Genomic DNA, 27,457 nt, shown 5'->3' with positions numbered 1-27,457 from the left:
GACCTGCGCCGCAGCAAGCAGCAAATTTGAAAACAAATCTCTCTCCTTGTTGTGATAACGGCGCAGAGAAAAATGTCAACCCGATTATTATACAAAAAGCAAGCGGGCAATTTTCGGGGCGGAAATATGTTTCGTGAACGGATGGCACTAAGAACTGCTGACATGCGCAAAGAAAGCAGAAGCAAGCTTTTAAACGAGAAGCGTAACCTCTGTGAGCTCAGTCAAGTACGTGAGATGGACCCCTCCGGTAAGTTACCGAACTAGCAGTTTGCAAGAATGATCCTATGGTATGGTGGTAATTCTTAGACCTTCGATGAGATGTGATGACATCCAACAGTTGTCCCGTCTTGCGCTTGGCAATTCATATTGTCGTTTGTTTGGGGAGGGAGGCGTGCTCGATAGGCGTTTGCTGACACTATTGTCATTTTATTAACAACTCTGCAGTTTCACGTAAGCTTTGTCCATGAAATGTAATTTATCCATGTCGGCTTACCGGACTTAGCCGTTGCACATGACTTTCTTCATTATTAAGTTTAATAAAAGAATGCTGTGTGGAATGGCAAGCCGACACTAGCCTTCCTAACCCTTCATATCGCAACAATCATATCCACCTTCGCAGTGCTTGCAAGTTTGCATGTGTAGCTTACGCAATAACTTGTAATATAGAAAGGGCCCCGGGTAAGTGTATGGGGGTCCCTTCTTCTCTAACAACTGTACGTTTTGCTAGTTGTGCACGGCTTGTGCCGTAACAACAACGCAGAAAACACATTATTGCGAGATGATGAATGGGGAGTTTTATGAATGAACTGCGCCGTAGGTGGACGACATAGTTTCTAGCCTTTACTATAGAATTTGCAGGTACCCAATGAACATTTCACTTTGCTGCGCTTTTGTGAACAATGCTGTATTTCCACATGTCATTTAAAATACTTTCTCGTTGCACTTGCTGTTGCAGTCGAAAACGGCGCTCCAAAGTTGTCAAAGCGCGAATTGTTGAAAAAATGGAAGGAGGAGAAAAGCCTCCGCAGGGCGATCGACGCAAAAAATAAGCGTCCGCCATTCAAGGTGTCGACAAGCTCCAGCAAGTGTTCCCGGGATACCCTGCCTCCAAGTTCCAGCCGGAAAAAGATCATTCCACGGGTTGTGAGTTGAAAGCTTTTGTCGCAGTTTATGAAACTTCAATAAATGACTTAAATGTCGAAAAGCCTTGGGCAGCATTCACACGGGACCACTTTTTTCAGCAGCTCACACAGTCTTATGAGCAGTTTCGAGAACGCGTTAGTATGTAGCAACTCTAGCTCTACCCTCAAGCAACCTTATGGAACCGGAGAATGTGGGTTCGAATCCAACTGATGATGCATTTTCTTTAGCTGCTGTTTATCAAATCTTTTTTTCTATAGTCTCTTTTTTTACACCGAAAGACCGTCGTCGTCATAAAAAAAATGGCTATTGATGTCTTTGTGTGGCATTACTAAACAAGTTATTTCTCGGCTGCACCTACGTGATTTGAACCCGTGATGCTACGAACGAAATCTCATCACTCCACCGGGAGTCACGTGGCAATGCTCCCCTTGTTCATTGGCCGGTGCATGAGCAACTTCTCATGTCAGTTGGGGAGCGATTCTGTACAACTCAATGCACCTGCTGAAGCGATCCATTCCTCTTGCTGCAAACACTAGTGCCTTTTCTCAACAAATATGCACAAGTGACATTGTTCGGGTGTTACAGGTTTTCCTACTGTTTTACATTTGGGAAAGAAATGTAAATTGCTTCTGTTCATATCTCCTTCAGCGGTAATATTTGTGTTTGCATCACAAATGATAGTCGATCCACGCTGGGATGCGCGTTGATGGCCATAGTGACGTCTCCACCCTTTCTGGTTGGACATTTCTCCTCGCACTTCGTTCATTTTCATCAGCGTCTTCCAATTCTGGCCAAAGCATTTACTCATGCAAAAGCTTCAAAACGTTCAATATATACTTCAAAATTTCCTGACTTTGGGAAAAATTCAGACATACGTTCAATCAGGCTGCTTACTTGTCTGTCACCATCCATGATGTCGTCCTGACATACAATATTCGAATCTCACACGGTGGATTCCTCAGACTACTTCATGCCAGCGTTATCATGCTTCGCAGGTGTATGATCACATTCTCTGTCACCAGATGCAATAACTTGAGAGAAAGCTGCCCTAACGCACACTTTATTACCAGTCCTGCAATACATGTCAAGCGGTTGTTCCGTATATTCTGAGAAAAAGAACACTTTGCATGCATAGAGCCCTTCTCTTACCACCGGATTCAGTCCACCTAGCTGTGCCTACACAGGGTTATCACAGTTTGCATGGTGCTATTGTCAGCATTTGGTTGTGACAAAATCTGATAGTGCTCATGTTTTGATTGGCTTCATGTCAGTGTAAGCAGTCTCTGCTAATACTAGTTCTGAAGCCCAGCTACTTGGAACTTACCCATGAATATGAACTGTAACCAGTGGCATAATTTCTCTTTCAGGTTCAAAAACAGAGCTTCTAGACAGAAAGCGCGATTAATATTTTCCATTTGTTGTCTTTGCATTTCCAGTCGAGTACTTGATGGGGGGGAAACTACTTAACGTGCAGTGGAAAGTACACAATGTACTCAGAAATGTACTTACAGTTGTACTTGGGTACTTTGTCCTTCAAGTACCGTGCATCACTGCCTGAAGCTAACCACTTTAGTAATGTGCAGCCTTGTGCTTCAGAAATTCATTTTTTCTCACTTCTTCCTTCTTGCAGAAAAAACATGACTGTGTCAACTGCCAAGCTAAGAAACCAGCATCTGAGGTTAGTCTTTGCTGACCCTTCTTCCTTGCCCTGTGCAAAAGAATCTGCCATTATAGATGGTAACAAGTGCATTCCTGCTGAGCATGGACTCTCAAGGTGTCTGCAATCACAGGGGCTTCTGTATGCTTGTCTGTCAATTATGGATATCCAAGTTTTCATTCCAACTAATACATTACCTCTGCAACTTGTCATCACAAAGTTGCTGTGTGTTTTGAACTGGGTCGTATAAATGCGAATGAGGTGTAAGCGCCCCAAAAAATGTGACAGTAAGCTTTAATGCTTGCAGGTACCCCTACTTTGTCCTTTTCTTTCCTACATACACTTTAGGCTGTGGCTGAGCATAATCCTGCAAGTAGCCATTCACTTAAATGGCCCTCAGTTCTTAGGTCAGCTGAATGGGCAGTGCTGCTGTCTGTTCTTGCATCATTGTGTAGCACCAGGTTATCTGTGCACAAGCTTAGTCATCAGGATGAAAAACGTGTCAACCTTGGTGAGCTACTCACCCAATCTGTGTGTGGACATTGAGGTTGAGACGTGTAAACGTATGCCTGCACATGTCAAACTGGCTGCTCAGGTGTGCTGATCATTCCAGGTCGTAATGGTCTTGCGACATAAGCTTGATTACTTTGTGACATTGACATTTTGGAATATTGAGATGTCTTGTACAAAATGCACAGATTCACATTGCTGGTAATTTTGGGGTAGATTCCAAGGCAAAGCTTTGATGCTGTAACTTCCTCTCCTGGTAGTGTCTGCCATGCAAGCGCTCTCATTGAAAAAGAAAATGCGCGTATTCCAGGAAAGACCAGAATGGTGTTCCAACTGGAGTGGCCCTTCTCAGCCGAGCCTCCCCACAATGTCTTTCGTTGGGTCGAAAAATCAGGTGAGGTACCATTGTGCATAATAAACACTTTACTCGGAAGGAATATCAAAGCATAGCTGAGACAAATGGTTTGTCTGCATCAAGATTATGTGTGTTTAGCCAGCCATATTTGAAAGGTCCCACGACCATGGCTTACGTACTTTAATGTCGGTCTGCCATTCTATAAACACCTGGGAAGAGGAACACCTGGGAAGAGGGGGGCAAAATTACGAGCAGCTTTTATGCCTCTCACCCATTGTTTAATACAGGTCTCTGATATGCTTGTGATATCCTGTAAATTGATGGGGGACCTCTTGCATCCCTCCGTGGCATCCTTAGTAGCTTTGGCAGTGCTTTACGGATGAGCAGTGTGGAAAAATGAGAGCATCCCCGATTCACTATTGCTACTGAGGACACCACCGACGAATCTTCTCAATGTTTGTGCATATGGGCCCACATATTTTAGTTCGCGTTTTTCAAACATTCTATATGTAGTACATACTAAAATGAATTGTGCACAAGCCTAGAACCCCAGAGGTTCTTGCCTTGGGTTTTACTTAAAAATGTGCAATAGGTAACTGAAATGAGTAGAAAAGGCATTACTTTGTTTCTGGCTAGTGGAGCAGAACACTTTCACTCTGTGTAACCACTTTATTTTGCTAATGGTGTTTTTGGTGTCTCACTGCCTGGACATAAAAGTACAAGACTGCTTTACTGAAGTTTTGCAGAGGAGATTCGACATTACATTCAGGATTATAGTAGAGTTACACTTGCCGCAACTACTTGAATGATACTAGCTATCCTCTGATCCCAAGCTAAATTTTTTAAGAATTTTAATCCTAGAGGAAAAGTGGAACAGTTACCCACCTTGTGGTATGAGTCAGATTACTGCCCTGAGCAGTGTAACCAGCTCAACCCTTAGCTCCTGCTGTATCTCAACCCTCGCAGGCACCATGGTACTGCACTATATTGTACAGGATCTAAGTGCTACTAGTGGCCAAATGCTTTTTCTTTTTTTACAAATTGTCAATTTAATTCGGAATGTTCTACGTCTTATCACTGCTGCCTATTGTTACGCAACCTGTTCCGACCGTTAGATTGCAGAATACGGTGAAGCTCCTTTTGGTAAAGTTAGTCATGCCATTAAAAAAAAATCACTATATTCAGTACAACCACTATGTTTTGAAGCTGGATGTAATGATGTGGTTATAGCAGTGATGATATTGGAGGGTACTTACTAAGTACCTAAAGTACATTTTCACTACTTTGTGTTATGTAAAGTATTTAGTACAGTATTTACAGTACCTTTTTACTGTATTTAAAGTGGTACTGGTACCTTAACAATCAATGGCCAAGCCAACAGATGTCCCTGTGACATCAGCAGGATATCTTGGACGATTTGATATCCCTGGGGGCAGCCTAAATATCTGATATCCATGCAACATCTAGGAGATTGGGACATGGGCACTGTTTCTATGTCACAGGTACATCCCCGCGATGTCACCTCAGGATATTGGGACAAATGTGGGACATTTATGAGCCGTTGTTCTGAATGTTAAAATTGTGTGCACTTACTTTTACTTGCTACATCGAAAGTGATGACGCCATGCTCATATGAATGGAAAGTACATATTTATCACCAAACATATTGCATACGTTACTTAAAGGTTAAAGGCGCTCTTACCCTAAAAAAAGAGTAGTCCCCCTTTTTGCCCCCCTCCACCGTATACGCAGATTTAAAAGGGGACCAGAGCATTCACAATAACCTCTGTTGACGAAATGGCCAGAGGCAGAATAGTATACTGAAGCACAAGTTGTTGGCGCTTGTTTAATCGAAGTGCATTGGGGCGTAAAATGTCCTTATTGATGAGTTGAGGCCTACTTTAAATCTCTAGCCTGCCTTGAGTAAGTTGGGCCTACTATACCGCTTTTTTTAACTGTTTAAATGTTTTCAGGTTGCTACAAAGAAACATGGCCTGTCAAATGTGTCTGGAGGTAGGTCTTTCTTGTGACAACTTGTACTGTGCAGGGTTATGGTGCAAATTTAAATGTAGATGTCCCGCAAAAATACGAGCAGTGTCTAATGTAGGTGCCAACCACACAGTAGTTAACTTTGCACATTTTTTGTTAATTTGTTATATTTGCTGAACCAACGGTTTTGGCCGAAGCTTACTTTTGAAGCTTTATTTTGAAAGCAGCAACAATACCGAAATATCGTCAGCAGAATGTAGGGTGACCCACAAGGGTAGTAGGCATAAGGATACGTGGAGTGAGCATTTGCTATGGTGGCCACAGGTTCATTCCACAGCAGGTGACCTGATCGGGCCTCTCAACAATCTCAAAGCTTTATGAAACGCGTGTATCCCTCTCCCTTTAATGCTGTGCATAAGTGAAGTTTTTTTCCTTTTTCTTTTCTTTTTTTTACTTACAGTTGTAGTGACGTAAATGTCACTCCTTATTGAATATCATCTTGAGCATCTTCACGAGGTGTTTTTGCACAAAATTTTTGCATTAGCAATGTTAAAAAATTGGAAAGTTTTCAGTTTTTTTACTGCAATTGCTAAACTTTTCCTACACTTATGGTATACAAGTCCAGAAAAAAGATAGCTGTCATTTGACAAAGCAGTTTCCACTTTGTGATGCTAAACAACTACAAGACTCCTGTTCTAGATATGTAAGAAAATATTTTGTTACTGGAAAACTGCAGGCTCTTTAAGGGTGTGTTTAAGTCTATGCCAGGAAGACACTGTATCTCATAGCCTTGCCTTAGCTCAGAAGAGTCTAGAATAGAATGTAATCGAATAGAGTTCAACGCAAGTGAAATTACAACAGTGGACCAGTAGAAAAGGATTATCTTATACTTCCCAGTTAAGTATCTCTAATCTCTGGAATCCGAGCTTTGGACAGTATGTATAGGGTCATTCCAGCTCAACTGTCCCAGTCGCGTAACTCGACCATCTCCAATTTCCGCGAGAAAAATCTTATCCTGGCTACATGTGCAGAATGGCCACTAGGTGGCACCGAAAGTCACCATCAGATCGAAAAGTGTGGTGCGTTTGAGCACGTGTGGAATGGTTACAACTAAACGTGCAGCAAAAATTTCAAGAGTACCTTCTTGGACAAGGATACAACTAACTGCAGCCTCGTTCACGCCTTGCCTGAGCAACCCGTTGAATGGCTTTTGCAAAGTGGAAGACTCGTGAAATCTGCGAAGTTTGGCTTTTTCTTTTTTCTACGTAGCATGTAAATGCAGAGATCCTGAAACATATTTATTTTGTTGTAAAGGACCCATGTGAGTCACTCAAATTTAGGAACGTTTTAAGAAAATTGCGAAAGTGAGGGTTTTGGACAGAACTGCCTTAGTTTGCCCTGAAAAAGTGGAATTGGTGGGCGCGCCAGAATGCTAAACCTTGCGCAAAGATGTTGCCAACGTTGAATAATAAAAACAAATTATCTCGAGGGTGTTTGTCGTTTAACTCCAGTGAAGATTTTTTTAGGGATCCCTGGTTGCACAGTGCTCGGCGGTGCTTGTGGCATTCCGTAGGAAGCTTCAAACCCACTTGCAAGCTGTGTCGGGCCTTATCTATCAAAAGAAGGGGGATCTGTTCAGTAAATTCCTCAGTGAGTTCCTTCAGTAAATATGAGCTGTACAGTAAATTCCTCACTGGAAGCCCGCTGCTGAAATGTCATGCTGTCCCAAAACTTGGAAAATATATCGCTCTTGGTCCTCCAAGTACTTCCTGCCATTTCCGGGACCAGGCCAACTGTCGCACTGAGAAAACCTACACCGTTCTTTGTGGATGTCAAAGACCACAAGTTTCAGCAACAGAGTGTAACTGTCCCTAAATCCAATTGTGTAGCAATTTCATATTTTGGTGATACAGACACACACAGACTGAGTGTGTGCCTGGAGCACCAGCTAAAGCACATCAAACTGGTCATAGGCCTGCAAAAGTTGAAAAGCCAACTTCGCTGTCAGGATTTTCGAAACCCAGTAGGCTTCATGCAGATTGAGAAGTATCCTTTTTTGATGTCCTTTCAGCAGGTGTTTTTTTTTTTCTCTCTCTCTCTCTCTCTCTCTCTCTCTCTCTCTCTCTCTCTCTCTCGAAGGCACTAGCTTATGCTGTCATCCTCGTAAAAGCTTGATATGCTGGATTTCAATACCTGTGCCAATGGTCTCCCTTTACGAGGATGAGGTTCAGAGAGAACGGCTCCGATGCTTTAGTTTTCTTGCTCCGAGTCCTTCTTTCGGAAGCACCGAGGAACTCGGTCACTTTTTGCTCCAACCACGATGCAGAAGCCAATGTCAAAATTGCAATCTGTGCTGCCTAAACTTCCTGAATACTTTTTTGTAATTTGAGCAAGAAGTTATGGTAATCATCAGCTGGTGCCATTTTCTCGGCTGTGTTTGAGGGAATTGACATGCCCAGCCCTTTTTCAGTGATTGACTATGCGCATGTTTGCATTGGCATCATTTTTTCTTCGCATAAGCCTCTCGTTGACTTGCTGACTGTACTTTAACGATTTGTTCAGGTCTGAAAGTGGCTCATCGTCATTAGCACTGTTTGAAGTGGGAGAGGTTTGTTGGGCAGGAGGGGGTTTCCTAGTCTCCCTAAATTTGATGCATTGCTTGTAACTTGTTGGACAGAGATGGTCTCCAGGAATGAGAGACAGGGTAGGCAATGTTAGGTAAATTGGTCAAAGTTGTATCTTTGTGCCTTTCACCGAGAAGGGATCAGCACATGTTCTCTTGTGGGTACTTAAAGGAATAGAGTTGGTAAAGGGTAACCACAAATGCCTCCAACACTGCTCCTCGCACTGGAGCGTTGAAAAGGCAATGAAGGGGATGCGGAATGTGCCGCAGTTCCGTGGTCTGAACGTGCACTCAAACGGCATCTGGGGACTTCCCCAGCTGCAGCAACACCACTAGATGATGTGCCTCTGCCATGTGCGCACGAGTCACTGCACTGCCTGCAGCAGGTCACGGAATCCACAACTAAAGAGCTGATGTGTAGTTGCTTGCAATATCTCGTTCCTTTTGCTTCTTGTAAAGTCCTCGAGTTGTACATCACGCCCACCTACCAAAAAGTTTCAAAGCAGGAACAAAGAAAAAAATGAACCGAAACAGTTCAAATTCCCCAAATACTCGCAAGCTCATAACTGGTATCACAAAAACAAAAGGATATGGATAAGTCAGTGTTCTCAGACACTGTACCTCTCCTCTTGACAGATAAGACCTGATGCAGCCTCTAAGTGGGCATGACCCTTCCTGTGGGATGTCGAGCGCACTGTCAAGCGCTTAGCAACCAGAGCGCGCTACAAAAATCCTCACTGGAGTTAAATGAAAAATGCTGGAGAGATTTTTTTTATTACTCTAATGTTCAGGTTCATGCAAGGTTCAGCGTTCAGGCGTGTCCACAAATTCTGCTTTTTCTGGGCAAACTAAGGCAATTCTGCCCGAAACCCTAACTTTCGCTTTTTAAAAAACAAAAGTTGTAAATTCTGCTTTGACCCCAAACTTTTTTAATGCAGTGCGTAGGTCCTCCCAAACAGAATAAATGTTTCTAGATTTGTGCTTTTACATGCTACGAGAAAATACCAAACTCTGCAGATTTCGCGAGTCTTTCACTCTGCAAAAGCTATTCAATGGGGTAGTCAGGCAAAACATGGATGTGCCTGCAATTAGTCTTATCCTTTTTCCAAGAAGGCTGTCCTAAACTTTTTGCCACATGTTTCATTGTAACCATTCCACAGCCGCTCAAACGCACCAGACTTTTCGGTGCGACTGCGACTTTCAGAGCCACCTAGTGGCCGTTCTGTGCTGTGTTAGACAAAAGTATGAGGAGCGCATGTACACATTGCGGGAAACATCTTTCTTTTTTTCCCTGAAATCTGAGATATACGAGCCACGCAACCAGGACACTTGAGCTGGGATCTCCATAGCTATGTACTCACCTGCATGGCCATCTGCACGCACTTTTTTTTTGTTTGTTTGTTTTCAATATGGGAGGTAGTTGAGCAGCCCTTGCGAGAAGTGCATAGACATGTTAGAATCTAAAACTGTGCTGCTCTTCTAATAAGTCAGTATGCATGCTTCTGCTAATCTTTGGTAAGTAAGAATGTGTTTTCCCCATTCCCTCCCTGAATCAATGCATATATTGATATGAACATGGGTGCCCTGAAATACTTGTGTGAATGTCTGTTAAACCACTTGAATCTCATCTGGTGCTTCCTTGTATAGCTCCTGCATCAGTCAGTAAACTCCTCGCCAGAACAAATAGCTGTGCTTCCGGAGCTAGCTGCTCATACAAACGGGAGGAATCTGAATTGAGCTGTGCCAAATCGAGGCGGCGTTTGGCCCTCGGTGATGTTAACAGGTAGACAGTTATTCTGATATCTTAGTATGAAGCATCAACGATGGTATAAATGTTTGTTGTTCCCCCTAGGAATACCACAGACAGCTATGAAAACCCATCCAGAACAGCAAGTAAGCAATAAGCTTTTGGTCAACTGCTTTACGCTGGTTCTGCCTTAGCATTGCTCCCTTGCATGGGTTTGGCCTGAAGTTTCACATCACCTCACTATTATCACCACTAGATAACGCGAAGCTTTTATATATGTGAGCTACCTAAAGCATTTTAACTTCTGGCACTCTACTATATCTAGTGCGGTAGAGTGCTATCTTATAAGAGCAGAGAAATGCATAACACTGCAACTTTTTAGCAGTCTGAGTCCAGCTCATGTGCTAGTCTCCCACCTCTTAAAAAACACCAAATCATCATGTATTTAAGTTGCAATTTGCTACACGAATACTTAATGTGTGACCACACACAACACTTCATTAGATTTTATCATTGCACTGGCCCATTATGACCTGTGATGTTGCGCCAAAAAACATGAAAGGTCAAACTTCCCAGGCATTGTGGCTTCGAAATTGCTGTATCAGCTGCTCAATTAGCTCTGTTATGAATCCGTTTTTATTCGACCTGACCTTTCATTTGCTCTAACAATATGAGAAGGCTGTTTGTTAGTCTTTGTTGAGTAACACACGAACACTTAATTACAGCTCAGTAGTGCGGGTTGTTAACACTTCAATTTCTTCTGTACAAGCGTTATATATAACACTCATACTATTTTGGTTGTGCCAGGCCTCTTTATAATAGCTCCATGTACAGTAGAGAGAATGGATGGAAAGAACCTACTGAGTGCAATTTATTGTGGGGCTTTTTTGACACACACACACACACATACACACACAAGTTCGAATACCAAGTGCGCAAAGGAAGCTCCTCAAACGTCGCGCGTTTGACTTATTGGACTGTGAAATTACCCACCTTTTCAGTGATGTGCAGCTGGTAATACAATTACTTCATGAAGTATGAAATAAGAGTAAGATCAATAAATAAAACTCTTTTACGAACGACAGGGCTCTTTTAGAAAACCATTCATAGGTAGTGCAACATTCATCTCCCCAGCCAACATCCCGTAACAAAGTTGTTGCAATGAAGTTGTTGTTTTTCAAGCAGGGAAACATTTTATCATGGAGAAGGATGGAAATGTAAAGCATACACAAAATAGCTCAAACTGTGGAAGCCATTTTGCTGAGTGTCTGTTTTATTTATTTATTTATTTGTTTGTTTGTTTGTTTTTTGTTTTTTGCAATGCAGCCACATGGCTAATGGAATTCACCTCGGACACGTACTTCAGGCAATGTGGATTTTCACCTCGAGAAATGAAGCGGTAAGTGTCTCACCTGTTTCCTTTAACTGGTCTATGTTACAAAATGTATGAGGGGCTTTTTATGTGCACTACAGAAGCTGGACACATTCATGGACTGTTTTATAGATGCTTTCTGCATTGCACTACGCTTCTTCATGCAGTCAGAAATTCGGGGGAGATGTCATTATACAGCATGTTATATGTGTGCATCCAATTGTTTCTCAATGCCCTTCAGCTAGTACACCTCGCACTACTGTGAAAAGCAATAACAGAGCATATTGCAAGCGGTGTGCCATCTAAAATGCATAAATATATGCTACAAACATGTTGCAATATTTTTATGGAAGCCGCATTTCATTCATCACCAGTTGTCACTTTCGCACATGTTACTGCATTATACTTGTGTGCTCTTGTCTCCAAAAAAGTTTCGGATTACATGTACGTACACTACGTGACTTTACATAAAAATATTGCAACAACATATTTTTATGTAAAGTCACGTAGTGTACGTACATGTAATCCTAAACTTTTTTGGAGACAAGAGCACACAAGTATAATGCAGTAACATGTGCGAAAGTGACAACTGCGAACATCCATGCCACAGACTCGGACCCGTGTCGTCCGCTCTACATGCACTCGTATTGCACATCCTATTCAGCAAGTGCAGGGCAGTCGTGCACTCATGCAGAACTACTGCTGCACTACTACAAAACAAATACGAAGGTTCTGCACCACCTGAATTAGTTCAGGGAGTGCAGCCACACAGCCAACATGTCTCGTTTCATTTATCCTTGCATTCGCTGTTCATTCGTTTCTAGGCCAAGTTCACATCTGTGCACTACATCGCACTGTATAAAAATCATCAGCGGAATTTGTCATTATTCAGAGTAAAATCGTGTGTTATTTCTTTTTCTCCAGTAGTTAAAGGTGCTTATATCGATCGAACATGTGTTCTTCGCAAACTATATACACACACACCACATGTTGTATTCTAAGTTCTTCGCATAGTAGTTTATTGATGCACTTAAATATTATTTGCATCGGACACGTGTATAGACTGCCACTAGTGTACCTCACACGATAGAGCATGATCCGCATATGGAATTCGGGGCGGAATCGTGCTTAACAGCAGTTAAGCCCGGTTTCACCAACGCTGGTTAACTTTGAACTGAAATCAGGGGCTGCTAAGACACTCAGTTCTTTTCTACAAACATTAGTTGGTGACATTATCAATGTTCCAAGGGCAATAATTGTCTTTAATGAATCAGAGCTAAGCATTAAATTCAAGTTCAGGGACTGTTGATCTCCCCAAGCAAGCAATGGCAGACGGCTGGCAAAAGGTCGGATGACAGTTGGCCAACAACTCTTTCGGCCGTCCAACGTTGGCGCAACGTTGCATAGTGATAGGCAGAGCGAGGATTGGAAAGCAGTCAGCCAGGGTACAGATCCGTATCAAGAAACGAGCTCTTTGGCCAAGCACTTGCCAAAGCTTAGACCAATCTCGCCTGGGGGAGAGGGTAATGTAGAATGGTGTAGCGCTACATAAGTTCGACTTTCGATGGACCAAAGGAATTTCTCGAAACTAAAGTAGTAAGAAACAGAAGCGCTACCTTCATGGAGAGTTAATACGAGAAGAAATTCATTTCAGTGTGTTATGTGTACACGCCAAATTAAACTTCGACACCACACCCTTCATTTTGACACACACGCGGACAGGACTCTCGAATTTGCGGAAGCTCGCGAGACAAGCTATGTATAGCATCTGTTTTTCCTCAGGAAACATGCCGTTGTGCGTTTAGTCATATTGTGGTCTCTGGCATCTTAAGAGCTTTTTTATACTTTTAAAGAGCTCTCTATTTTTTGCATTTTGAAACGTCGTGCTCACTTGTCGTTGTGGGAAATACGAGCAAAACAAACAAATAATGCTATATCGTTACCTTACACCATGAGACAATTGAGTATGACAATGAGCGACACAGCAGGAATGCTTTGGTCTGTATCTTGGCACAAGCTTGGCACAACGTAGGCTGGCCAATGCTTGGCAAATCATTGGCCAGGGTACAGATCCGTATCAAGAAACACGCTTGTTGGCCAATGATCTACCAAGCAAGGCCAGGTAGGCCAGCCTAACCATTGCCAAGCTTGGCCCAACCTTTGTTTGTTGCTTAGGTCTGTTCGAACGTTAATCGGCGTTGGTGAAACCGGGCCTTAGTCCTTAACTGACTCCGAATAGAATAATTCAAAGGAACGTAGCTTAACCTGAGAACGTCCGACCCTAGTGATATGCAGTTACCAAACGTGGTATTCCAATCGGCACTCTCGTGCAAATCGAAAGTTCAATCGCAGACTATTGTAAATGTACAGCATTTGGAAGGATGACTTCCCTGTATTACTCCGCATATCGTTGAATGTCTCAAGGCTAGAACAATGGTACAAACTACAGTAAATCAGTTTTTTAGCTTCGTTTCTATCAGTTTTTTATGCAGTTACGTGATGTCTAAGATTTAGATAGCTCTGAGCTGGATTATGCTGATGAGAATGTTCCTATTCCAGGTGGATGAACGAAGCAAGCGCAAAGAGTCGAGGCAGAAAAGCAGAAGACGGTGACACGAGCTCAAAGATGTAATTGTGTTTTAATATTTTTAGGTATATACATGCATCTGTTAGGTATTGCAGAAAGATAATATATCTACAGATATGTGAAGACAGTATAGTTAATATACAAAGTGTATGTAGTTATTTGTGCAGTCACCAGAATGGATGAAATACTTGTAAATGCTTTTTGTGCAACTCGTGAGTACTGTCTGATGTCTAGTATTTTTTTAGGGCATGCATATGTGAATATATTATTCATTTTCAGGACAAAGCTTTTCCCATTGTGTACATAAATGTGATGCACGCATGCCTTGCAATAAAAAATTTTGTATTTTATCAGATATGAACCGTATTTGCCCTTGCCCCATGATCCCATTTCTTCATTTAGTTTCGTATGGCCTTTATTGAACAACAGAGTTAGTTGCTCATATGTTAGCCAATGAGAGCTGTTCTATTTCTTTATTTTCCTATTTGGAAAGCTAGATTGATCTCTCGCAAGCAACATCGTTGCATCCTGTGCCTGAAGCTGTCGGCAGGAGATGCCCTGAGGTCTTTTCCTCCCGGCACAGCTTCTGATGACAGACAACTTTGCTGCTGGCAGAAAAGAATGTGGCATAGCGACGCCCAAGGAGGTTCTAAAAAAAAACTAGTTTTTACGAAAATATGTATTCGGAGGTCTTAGTAAAACAGGAATTGACACCTCGAAACTTGGTCTTTCCCTGGCAATGAATAAACAAAAACCCAGTTTTTGGAAAGAAATCCTTGAAAGCAAGTCCTCTTTATGTAATTGATATTTCCCCTACTGGTCCATGGTTCCCACTCAGTTTTGGAACTAAAGTTCAAGAGTCTTTCAAGGGCATTTGGGGCTCTGCCATTATTTTGCACATGGTGCAGAAAGCACTGTTTATGAATCTATAAAATAGCGAGTTTTAGTACATCGTTTGCTGTCTCATTTGCATATGTATGGGATAGTGTTAGTGGTTCTGCACATGTACAAAACATAAAGGGCTTCGTGCATTGTGCAGAACCACCATGCTGTCTCTTACATACGCAAAGGTGATAGCGTACGATGCGCTAAAACTATAATATTTTAAAGTTATAGCTATCGCACGACAAAATGTGCAATAGTGATTTGTTCACAAACTTGACTGAAGACTACTGAATGTTAAAGATCATATAGGGGGAGGAAAGAAGGCTGATTAATACAATGAAGAGCACCATTCATTTCTCAGACTTCTGGCTTCCGTTGTTGATTGCTGTTGCAATGAGCGGTGGCTTTGTTTCGAAACTATAGTTTTGAGTCCAGAGAAGCAAAATTTGCACTGCAGCACTGCGAGAATGTTAAAAAATGTGTAACCAAGAATTTTCAAGGACTGGAAGATCCCAGGGTTTTCCCGAGCTTGAAAATAGCATTTTAGAATTAGAGCATTCAGGAAGAGATATGAGGACCTCATAAACACGTAGTCATGTTTTCCTGAGAATGTTTGCTGCCTACGTATTTGCGAACCACTTCCCAGTAGGTTGGTAGAACAGAGTTTCGGGAACTCTGACCTGAACCTGTGGCTGCACTACAAAGTGCCTGCGAGGAGAAGTTAGCAAGTTCCAGTGGAAAGTTTTGTAGGCCAGGTTTTAGCACTGTGTGGTGTAGTGACAGTTACATTCAGAATGTCTGTGTAATTTGTGCGTTCTTGCACTTCCTTGGTGTTTCAGTGGATGGAGTACGGGAAGCATGGTGTCATTTTGTGGGAAGTGTTTCGCACCTGTGCAGCCATGCTAAGTTATTTTGTCTTCAAATTTGCAGAAACCTCTCTAGAAGTCCCCCTGAAACAAAAGGACGTAGCAGCCGCATCACAGGTGAGTTGAATCTTTTCTCGTGAAGGTGTAATTTGTAATGCACATAATTGTTTTTTTTTTTTTTTTTTTTTGCAACTGTATCAAAATAAAGTGCTTTTTGGAGAGTTTGCACACAGGCACGAGATGCCCGATGACATTGTCCTTTCACTTCATCCTTGCAATAAGTCTCTATATGATTCCTTAACGTCTTAACCAGCTTCCTTCAAACGAGCTACGAGGTGACTATTTAACGTGGTTTCATTCATTAAGCTCTCTTCCGTCAGGAAGAGCCTTTCACAGGATACTCAAAAAAGTAGAGCAGTGCAAATAGCAAAATTTCCCTTGCGAATAGATTACGGATATTCCACTTGCACTGCAAATCAAATTCAAACAATCAGGAGATACCCAATTCGAATTATTTTGAATACTGCTGCTCTGCTTTTGAATGGTCTGCTCTAAACTTGTGAGATTTTTCACCCAGCATAACATATTTTGAGAGAAGGGTCCCTCTGTGTTGTGTATGGTAGACTGCATTAGTGGGATGAACCATGTTGAGAGTTAGCCAACATGTTCCATGCAGCCTGCTTTGTGTGCATCTCCTCGTTTCTATGTTTACATTGTAAATTTCCTGCGCTATTTCAAGAAACTGCACATATTTCCACCTGTTATTGAACATAACTGTGAAGGTTGGGAGTACATTTACTGGAACATGCAGTGCCCAGAGTACAGTGTTGACCATGAGCTCACAGAAGGTGTAGACTTTAGTGACAGAATATCGTAAACGTTGTAAAGCGGGCTTCACCTAGCACTCGAGTGTAATGAGGTGAGGCCGGCTTGCAGAATGGTGCCGTACACCAAAAAAAACAATGGCAGTGACGTGAAGTGGGCTTTACCTAACTCCTGGATGTAATGAAGCGAAGCCCACTTGCAGAATGGTGATAGCGGTACCTCGCATCAATACTAGTCGAAAAATATTCGAAAATTTCGAGTACTGGAAATAGGTTGCAAATTGCATTCGAATAGCATCAGATTTTCGTTTCATATTCAAAATTTCGAATGTTCGCACAGCTCTACAAAAAAGTATCTGAGTACCAGGCAAAAGGTGACCTTATACTCAACCTTGAAAAGTATTGAGTAGAATGCTAAATACTAATATGCTATCAAGTTACAATTTGTGAATTTTTTCTTAAATACAGTCGGACCTCGTTTTATGAACCCTCGATATACGAATTCCCTCAACTTACGAACGGCTCCACAAGGAACGAAACTTTTTGCGTGTATTTTGACCTCGTTTTACGAACCCTCGATATCCGAACTATGAACGGATTATTAGGGAACGGACCCAAAGTAGCCAAGCCATTCTGACCTCGATATACAAACGGGCGTTATGAACGTACAGAGGACAGGCCAATGGACCGGAGGATAATGAAAGTTCCTCAGTACATGCTGCCAAGGTCAAACATACAATGTCCCAACGCCACTACGTTCCACAAACATGATTCACCATTTCCTGAAAGAATAATTCCGGCGTTGTGCCGGACCGAACGGTTGTGAGTTTGGACCAGGTCTCCGAGATGGAAACATCTTGCCATTCCAAGATAAGGCGTTCAGTCCTGACAGCCGGTGACAAGCGTGATATTTGCCGTTGGAAACAGTCTCATCCGCGCGCGATACGGTACTTTGAGGACCGGGTGGACGAGTCAAGTGTCAGACTTCTGTCATATCTTCTAAACAGGATAGACCCTGCCAAAAGTATGGTGCAGAGCAGAATTATGCAGTATCTTCAAAAATAAAAATAATTCAAATCAATTTCCCGTGGTTTTGTGAGGTATTTGTGCACTGCACACCTCGGACCTCGACTTACGAATACCTCGATTTACGAACGATTTTCTGAGAAACGAAGGGTGTTCGTAAAGCGAGGTTTGACTGTAAACACAAACAAAGTGCAGATAGAAACGGGATCTTGTTCGGATGCTCTTCTTTTCCCGCGATATGTTCTTGGTGCATAGCCTTCGCCGCAGACATGTCGCCTGATAATGTGGCTCGCGCAAATGCCCTATGCTGTGCTCAGAGGAAGAGCTGACGTAAGCGAGCGAGCCATCTTAAACTACATCTGTCTTTTTAATCAACAGTGCCTTTGAGATATTAACATTTGCAGCCGTACTGGTTTGCTAACGCGCTCTTTCCTGGCTTCGACTACCCTAATCATTCACCAACATACCTTTCATGCCAATACTTGTTCCCACATATCTACTAAACCTGAGGTGCCGTCCATGCCGTCGGGCTGCACCGCAAAAGGATTGGATAGCCCTGAATATCTGAGATGATTTTTTCTTCTTTTTTTTTGTTATATACACAAATGTCTGTCAACAAAACCTTCGGTTGTAAGGTAACTGTATTTGTGTTTGTCGTGTGTCTGTGTCCTTTACCTGCTTGTTTGTCCCCTCACATGCTAACAAGAAAGGGCACCATCACCTGTAGTCCCTTGTGCAACACCTGGTTGCCTGTTGGGTGCGCAATAATGGCATACAAGTGTGCAGCACGATGCAACACTTCATATCACCCAAAGCATGTTTGCTACATGGAACATTCTACTGTATGAAAAAGTAGTATGTCTGTTCTGTTGTGCAGAAACCAGCTCACCCCAACTCCTCTCATAGCTTTGTTAGTTTTGCTATGATTCAGGATAATCTACCTGCAGGACAGGAGTGAAAGTAATAGAAAAACAGTTGCTCGATAGAAATAGGGTTTGGAACACAAAGAAAATACCTCCAAATACCTACAGCATATTAGCACAGGTTTCATAACAGCTGCAATCGCACCTAGTAACAGGTGGATTACTAAATCACGCATTTGTTAATTGCCTGTATGTTTGTGCCATGTGCATGTTGTTGTAGCATGGTGTTTATTTTGTAGTGCATAAGGAACTAAAGATAGGAAGTGCAGTCGGACCTCAATTTTGCAAGGCACTATACAACGAAATTCGCGGTACAGCAAAAAAAAAAAAAATTGTATTCCCTGCCACAATTGGCTGACATAATTTCGTCAGGATCGGTACAGCGAAATTTTGGTACAGTGAGAGAAATTGTATTCCCTTGAGTTTCCTTATATTGGTGTTTGACTATATTCGGTGAGTGCTTCAGTTGTTTGTGTTGATTTCATATGGAGAAAGCCCTGCATTTGTTCATTAGGACACTTGCAAGAGCAAATCCCAGAACCGTTATGTATACATAACAAGATCCTTCCTTCTACTTGGGCTGTCTAAGGGTCCTTGAGCCGTATTAATGTGGTCCTTTGTGGAAGGATTCGTCAAAGTCTTCCTAACGTCTCGTTTATTTCAGGACACAGAAGGGCAACGAGAGTCAACGGGGCAGAAGTGAGTATCCTTGGCAATCATGAAGCAAAATCTTTCACTTTCTAATTTGTGATCATTATATTTGTATCCCTCATGTTTCATGCTGCAGTGAAACGATGATAGACAATGTCATCGATCAAATGTGACACTTATGCCTTGCACTCCTCAAAATAACTGTTCAAGGAAGTGTTGAATTGACTGAATGTTGTTCAGCATCAGTTCTGGTAGGTAGGGCACAAGATCCAAGCAAACTAGGGATGTGCGAATCCGAATATTTGAAGTCTAATATCGAATCGAATGGGGAAAAAAATACTGAATCGAATATCGAATATGCGTGCAAATTTTACAATATGTGCCTAGAAGTTTGCAATTTGTAGTCCATGGCTTCAGTGTAATTTTTCTGTAATTAAATGTCATGAGGCATCTAGTTGTCATGAGGCAGTCTACACTTACTGGAGCAATTATCTTTATTTCAAAATTTGATGCCATGCAATGGCAAGTTACACAGAGGAGGAGAATAGTTTCTGAACATTCACAGGTCACTTGTGAAACAAATTTGTGTCCTGCCTCAGCTTTGCCATATGAATATCCTTTAGCTTCTTTGCTTTCGTGTGTATGTCTCACCTGGGGATGTTGCATTGCTGATGTTTTGAACATAAGGGGTGCCTTTAATGCATCCTTTTGTTCCTGGACTGCAGGCATTATATAAGAGTCTTAACTTTTTCAAGGCAGCCACCCAGGTCCAGACATCAAATCAAAACTTCCCCGCGGGCACCGCTAAAGTGCACGTGGGAGGGACGCCGTGTCTTCCGCAGCGGAAGTATACAAATTAACTGGGCTAACGTTGTTTCGCGCTAAAAAACAATGGTCCGCCTGTGTTGTGTTGGTCCTGCAGCACTAGCGCGATCTCGTAAAGCAGGCCTCACCTCATGCAAGGAAGCATCAGGTGAAGCCGACTTTCAGGATGGTGGTGTTCATATTCGTCGAATAGTCACTCGAAGTATTCGATTCGCGAATCGAATACTTCGAGTGATTGGTATTCGATTCTAATTCGGAAACTCAAATATTCGCACACGCCTAGAGAAAACCCCCAGAAACAAACTTTCCAAAGTGCTGATTCAGCCAGTCATATCCAGCCAGGCACTGGAGGATGCTAAACACTTAGCATTGCATTCACTGTCCTTTGCATAGGTCAGCATTTTCCGAGGAATTCATTCAACATCACATCATGGTCAGTTTTCTGCAAAACCCATCACATCACATCACCGTCATAAACCATCACATCACGAGCACCTCACTCAACTTCAGAATTCATCACATCACAACCCATCATTCAACTTCAACTTCAGAACCCATCACCGACTTCAGAGGCCATCATAAGAATTCAACTTCAGATGCCATCGCGGTTTTAAAGTTGAATTCCTGTGATGGGTTCTGAAGTCGGTGATGGAATTTGAAGTTGAAGTTTGTGATAGGGTTTTGAAGTTTAACTCCAAGAAATGCCTACGTGGGGTGTGCCCGGCTGCAGGATTACGACGCTACCGTCCTGCTTGCCTGTGTTTGCTTGGGTTTCCTGATAGTGGCGACAAAAGTGTAAGCGGAGGAGGGGTATGCTGTTTGGAGGGTGCGGTCAGCCTCCACTCGGTTGAGCAGGGTTTACCAATGAAGGAGGAAAGGAAGGGATGCCACGTTTGACCTCTGCTGTCGCATGTGAACGACGAAAGGTGCGTTGCTTACACGGTAGGGTTGTTGCACAATGTTGAGCCCGTTGTTGACAGCTATGTGAGCGCATAACACATTGCGCATTCATGTCGCTTTGGGTGACTGCTGATGGGGTTTTGAAGTTGAATACCAACAAAGGCCTACATTGGTGAGCCCGGCTGCCTGCTGCTGGAGGATTACGACGTTGGCATCTTCCTCGCCCCTGTTAGTGTGGATTTGCTGCTAGTGGCGGCAAAAGTGTAAGCGGAGGAGGGGTATGCGGTATGGAGGGTGCAGTCGCCTTGCTGTCGGTTGGGCTTGGAAGCAGGGTGCACCAAGAAAGGAGAAAAGGGAGGGATGAACGTTTGACGGCGGCGGCTGGGGGTATGTTGCTTACGCGGTAGAGTTGTTGCACAATGTTGCGCCCGTTGTTGACAGCTAAGTGAGCGCATAGTACATTGAACGTTCATGTGGCTTCGTACGACTGGCTTTTCCGCCATGCCATTTTTCACTCGTGACGCGGAGGTACTAGCTTCGGCATCAGAATACATAGTGGCCTGTCACCCAGTATTACATGAGTTCTTGTGACATGATGCTTTCTGACTCTGGAAATAGGCGTCATGAACGAATTCAGCGACCTGTGATCCCCTTCGCTGGACATATGTTTTTACTCTAATTCTTTCGTGCAATACACCACTGCAGTGGTTTATCCAGAATCCCAAGCAGGGGGCGTAGTCATTATTACAGCTACGTGATAACAGCTTTACACGTATAATTACCGACATGTCATTACAGCTGAAACAGCAAGCCCCCTTTTTTGCAGAGGGTGTCGCCAAACTTTTTTCTTTGGGGTGGAGGGTGTCACAGGGATGTAAGAGGGTCCAGATAATTCACTGACATGAAAAACTGAGAATCTGTCCTCGGAAAAGGGTAACCTATTGTATTCTTTTTCCTCCGAGGAGGGTATATACGGACAAACACTAAGTGAATTCTTAACGACCGAGGTATTTGGACACGTGTAATGCATGCAGAATGTGAGTCTCAAATTGAAGAAGACTGCAAGGAGCCCGGAAGACCACACCAAATTACAGTCCGTGAAACAGTTTCTTTTCCTCTCTCACAATCTGGGAATAAATATGTGTCGTCATAGTTTACAACAACTCCCACTCTTGCGTGTTTTTATTAGATGTTTGAAACGACCTCTCAACATAATCACTTGACTGTAGTGTTAGTAACTTTTTGAGGTAACTTCATGAGGAAAGTTAGAAATTTCTATTCACATCCAAGCAGGCAGAACGAACAACGTTGGCTCCTTTCTTTTTATTTTGCTGCTGAAAAATCCGACGACAGTGACCTCGCTCCTGCATGTTGCGTGGCGCCAGCAGCCTGTCTGCTCCGCCTTGTTGCAGCGCGATGGATGTACACTACCACAATTCTGACGTGCTTCTGAGTTAGGTCGCAGCAGAGCGTTTGTTCAGAGTTCGTGGAGTGCATTTCTTAACGGGGAAGGTGATAAGGCCACTGGCAAGGTTCTGTGAAATCTGCGCGGAAAATGAGAACTCGCGGAACTTGGAATTCCAATTCTCACTTTGTGCCCAATTGACAAGGTACATTCGGACCTCCGCTACCAACTCAATTTCAACATGGTAGCAAGAACTTTCATTTCTCACTTAATTTCATTTTGAGACCTTGAAGGTTGTAGCTTCATTACATATTTAGCTTAGTGACGTAACTCTTAACTAGCAACTTTTAGGTGATAATTAACTTCCCCACCTCTGCTGAAATGTACTCTATTGGCAATGAATATCTAAGAAATAGCAGCTGCGTGCTCTGATGGAACACTTGTGTCTGATGGATGCTACATGCATGCGGAACACATAATTCCCCAAAACATGACCTATGCACCTCAAATAAATAAGAGACCTATAGTGACCTCTGTGTATTACATTTAAAATATAACACGTCCACAAAAACAATGCCAGCCCGATCTTGTCCTATTTGGATCCCAATCACATAAACGGAAAATGAGCAATCTAAGAAGACACAAAACAAGCCTAATATAGCACCCCTCGTCAGCACGACCACAATCTACTGTCGTCTAGTAAAACACACGAACGCGACCGAAGGCGGAGGCTCAAATCCAAACCCGTCCAATACACATATATATGCACATTATAGGTGTAGGTGAGCAAATGAGTCAAACAGAACAACCGCAATGCGCAGCCCGCGCGATCGCAGAACACCAAATTGCCTCTCGATCTAATCTACCGCTCACATTTGCAACTTACAGTTGCGAATCCGGCTACATGACATTGCCCTTCGCGCAATCTCGCACTTTGTCTCTATGAAAATTGCTTGGTCCCTGGCCAAATCTAGCCCACCAATGCTCTGCGCTCAAAGCTCTTTTGACCTTTCTGGACACAGACTTTGATCATTATTGCAATGGAGCTCATTATTCCATTCCCCACATCATCACCAGCAATGGGGTAGAGTATAGCCTCCGGCGATGAGACTCCCCATCATCTTAAAATGAAGTTATTGGTGGTGGCCTCAGGGATGTTATCATATCGGTAGAAATTGTTTGATTCATCTGTGTTCAACTGCATGTTTATTGTGTGTCTGAAAAAGAGTCCCATATCTTAATGTTTCTGTGCAAGGTCTGCGCATTGTTCTTGAGAGGTGACATTATTGACTCTTTCATATTTCTAAAATCCCCCAGTGCCAGGGAGCTAAAAAGACTAAAGCATTTCCCAACTTTTAGAGATAAAACTTGCTGTAAATCGGTTATGTCACTCTTCTATAATTACATTACCATTAATCTCCACTTCCTATTCGCTTAGAACAGATTCACTTACTATTCAATTACCTGCGCCAAGAACAAATTTTTGACAGTTCACTCTTGCCTTCGCGGGTGCTAAGGTATGGAATGAATTACCGTTAGATGTGCGACAGGCTAACTCGACACACGGTTTCAAACACAAGGTGATGCAGCATGTACGCTGTTCTACCCAGAGTTGATTTCGTATTACCATTTTTTTTTCTCTTTTATTGCTCCTCTTTTTTTTTAATGTATGTGCCATATGGTCTTTGTTTAGATAAACTATAAATTTACATGTGTATACGTGTAAATTGGGGATATGGTGTTCCCGCAAGGAAATATGAACATGTGTTGATGTTTCATTATACGGCAGACAGCTTCGCGGGCTTGCCCTGCTGTCCTGATTATAATAATGTAAATTATATGTCAATAAATGCCCTTGCCCAATAATGGCCAATCAATGCCCTTGACAATGACACAACAAACAACAATGACTGACCTGACAGTATGGACTAGTGAACAGCCCAGTTTTTAACCGTTTTAGGTATTCGCTCTGTTGTGATGCATACATGATGCTACTTTATGTACTGCTCGCAACATGGTTGTCTGATATCGCCTGTCAGTAGTTCTGCAGCCCGTACTTCCTTGATTGCCATCGAAAATGTTGTTTCAGTATTGTATTTAGAGGTGGGCCATATGCTGCGCATGCTTCTGACTTGAAATAAATGATCGTGCAACATCTCAAGATTTGAGATGGGATAAACCACGGGGTGCTGATTCCAGACAACTGTGTAACAAGCAGTACATACGGATTGGTGTAGGTGAGCGTGGGCAGAGGCACCCACACAGTTTTGCTAGTTCTGTTGAGTCTTCCGAATAAACAATATCAATCTTTTTCTTTCAGAACTCAAAAGCAGGTTACAATCTCCGAAGAAGAGCCACAGTGCGTGGAGAGAACTCTACTGGTCTCGCACATAATGTACCGCAAACACCATGTTGATAACTGTGCATAAAGTGGCTAGCATTTTTGCACGTTTTGCCCCACATTCTAATATTGTCACTTCATATTCGACGAAGGAGGTTCTTGAAATGTTTAATTTCGAGTGCATTATTTCTTGTGAGACTTTATCCTGAACTTCATTTTTATATATTTATTTTATTTCAGCTTAGTGCGCTCAGTTTACATTGTCTCACAGTTTGTTGTCATTGTTTGTGTGCTGCCTGAGCTCAGGCTGTGCTCTCCGTGCATATTGTCTACCACCTGGCGTGTGTCTGTGCCACCCTTATGGTGTATCTAAAATTGAGGTAGGGTACAAATGTATGTGTAATACACCACGTCTACTTCTTTAAAATAAATTACATATACATGCATAGGAATAGCTTGTGGTGAATATGAACATGTATGACATTAAGGATAGAAAGGTGATGATTAAGGCCCTGGGTTGATTCAGCGAAATTTCGCGGAATACTTTGTTCGGCACAGAATTCATCGCGGAACCCCTTATTTTGCTCGAGATTTCACGGCGTTCTGCACGAAATTCCGCGGAAATCCGATTGAATCTAGAGACGCGATTGGCGCGATGCGCAGCGGGCGACGTGCAGCATCTCGGGAGAAGTGCATTGCACGTTCACGCAAAAGAGCGTCAGATAAAAGCACGTGCTGCGCACTCTCCCAACTGCTCCAGTGTAGACGTGACCCTTCGACGTATTTACTCGCATATTTTCCGCACCCCTGGTTTAGCACTAAAAATGACAAGAAAACAAAAATCGCGTAATTTGCGCACCCACGTTTTCGCGCGCGGGTATGAGCGATAGTCAACCAGCATTTTGCCTCCCCACCGTCGGCGGTTGCGTGGCATTTGAGTACGCTCGCGCAATGCATTGATAACGTCAATGTCGGCTCTACCGACAGCATACTAAACAGGACAGGCATACTAAAATTTTGAAATTTTGCGTCGTTTGAATATCGTAACGAACGTTCCCGCGCAATTGCACCCCCCCCCCCCCAACTTTTCCGACTTTCTTGGGGAGAAAACGTGCTCAAAATAAATACAATTCGGTTTTCAAACGGAATGAGGGTGCTTGCTTTGAATTTAGCGTCTATTGCGATCAAGTATTTGTCAATTCCAATAAACTCTGTAGATTTCGTCAAAGGGTCCAACGTGCTGAAGTATCCAACGAGCAGAAGGATCCAGCCGTGGATCCTTTTGCTCGTTGGATGCTTCAGCATGTTGGATCCTTCTGCACCTATGGATCCTTCAGCTCGTTGTAACCCTCGTCACGATCGATTATATGTCGAAGTGCCTAACGGGCTGAAGCATCCAACGATTTGAAGGATCCACGGCCGCGCATTATTCACTGGAAGGTCATGCATAATGAGTAAGTGGATTAAATGCCCCCTGCGCATACTGTCCAGAAGTTTTTCTTGACTTTTTGGTGGCTGTTTGCAATCCCTTATGTGTTATTATTAGGAGAATTACCGAACGAAGTTTTATTGTGGCAAACTTCCTTAAAGGGGTTGAGAAACCACACGGATAGAACTTTGTCTCTGGCAGAGTCTGTACGCCTTACTCCACGCACCCGGTACCCAAAGTCCCACCTCCTATTACTTTTTAAGGTACAGAGTTTCAAAACGCTCTCATTTTTGAGGCCCTCGCCGACCGTGGCGCCAAACGGCGCCGGGCAGCTCCATGAAGTGGGCGGGAAGTGACGCCTTGATTAGTTGCTCTATGGCTCTACGTCATAGCCCCTCCGCTCATTTCACTTCGCCGCGTCCCTTTTTACAGGCGTCGTCATGAGGACGGGAACTCCGCACTTCCGTGGCGCGCTCGGTACTACGTCATACCGAGATCGGGCGAGGAGGAGGCGAGCCAAGAGTGAAAGGATCTCCTCATATTCAAAGCGCCATAACTCCGTGGCGCGGGAGCGCAGCGTGATAGGGTTTCGACGGAGATGTTTGGCACCCCTAAATCTACATTTCAAACATGATTTTGTGTAATATTTGGATTTGGATTCACAACCCCTGAGGATGTGTGTGTCGCGCCGTGCGTTATTTCCTCTCATCATCTCAACGTTCACCCGGTAATAAACTCAGTTTTTTAAAACTTGCCATTTTTTCTTATGTGCATCTGTAGCGTCAGCGTAGTTCGGAGACAAAAGTGAGTAGGGCCACATTCGTGGAACTTTTTATACAAAAAGAATAACATGAATACAGATTGCATTAAATATGGGACGGCAAAATTCCGATGTCGGCCACACCGTCCAGATATATTACAACGTCGCTGAATGTCGCCTGGTTGCTCTCCAGCCAGGATCCAAACATCGCTGTTCCGAGGCAAACACTTACTAAGCAAGTACTTCCTGAGACGGTTGCCTTGCCACGGCCATGGGGTCACGAAGAGGAGCCTGGATACGGTTATGTGTGGCATGCTGCGACACCTGCAACCATTGGATGAATTCTGCAAGGGTTGGGTGGCGATTTGGCAGGCGACTATGTAGGCTGTTGTGCCACCCTTCTACGCAGTTGGTCGTTCTGAGCCCTGTATTTCCATACCCAAGTATCACGAATGCTGGCATTTTCCAGCCAGTATGACTGGAAGTACCTCGCGAAGCTGCTCAACTTGGCTTCTTTGGCGGGCGTCGAAAATGGTGCGAAATGGACGAAGGGAATCGGGTGCAAAGGGTAGATGTCGAATTCGGCGGAACCATTCGTTCACAGCAGCATTGTTTTTGCAAACGACCTCCAGTCCCAAT

At 43.2% G+C, this 27,457-nt stretch overlaps 1 protein-coding gene across 1 annotated transcript; it reads left to right on the top strand.

Annotated features, from left to right (window-relative positions):
* LOC135388398 (uncharacterized) lies at window positions 1-25,075 on the top strand. Its single transcript, XM_064617957.1, has 12 exons — window positions 1-247; window positions 956-1,143; window positions 2,774-2,821; window positions 3,621-3,704; window positions 5,639-5,678; window positions 9,925-10,060; window positions 10,130-10,170; window positions 11,351-11,423; window positions 13,956-14,024; window positions 15,799-15,851; window positions 19,172-19,206; window positions 24,609-25,075. Exons 1-12 carry the CDS (start codon window positions 73-75, stop codon window positions 24,702-24,704), a joined length of 1,038 nt encoding a protein of 345 aa, XP_064474027.1. The 5' UTR covers window positions 1-72; the 3' UTR covers window positions 24,705-25,075.
* The last annotated feature ends 2,382 nt before the right edge of the window (window positions 25,076-27,457 follow it).

This window comes from Ornithodoros turicata, chromosome 3, assembly GCF_037126465.1.
Source record: "Ornithodoros turicata isolate Travis chromosome 3, ASM3712646v1, whole genome shotgun sequence".
Classification (NCBI taxonomy): Eukaryota; Metazoa; Arthropoda; class Arachnida; order Ixodida; family Argasidae; genus Ornithodoros; species Ornithodoros turicata.
This window is presented reverse-complemented; position numbering and strand designations above follow the sequence as displayed.

Coding starts and splice junctions, on each gene's coding strand:
- LOC135388398 (XM_064617957.1), top strand. CDS start 73: ATGTCAACCCGATTATTATACAAAAAGCAAGCGGGCAATTTTCGGGGC. Junction 2,822..3,620: donor CTAAGAAACCAGCATCTGAG/GTTAGTCTTTGC, acceptor CGCGTATTCCAG/GAAAGACCAGAATGGTGTTC. Junction 10,061..10,129: donor GCCCTCGGTGATGTTAACAG/GTAGACAGTTAT, acceptor TGTTCCCCCTAG/GAATACCACAGACAGCTATG.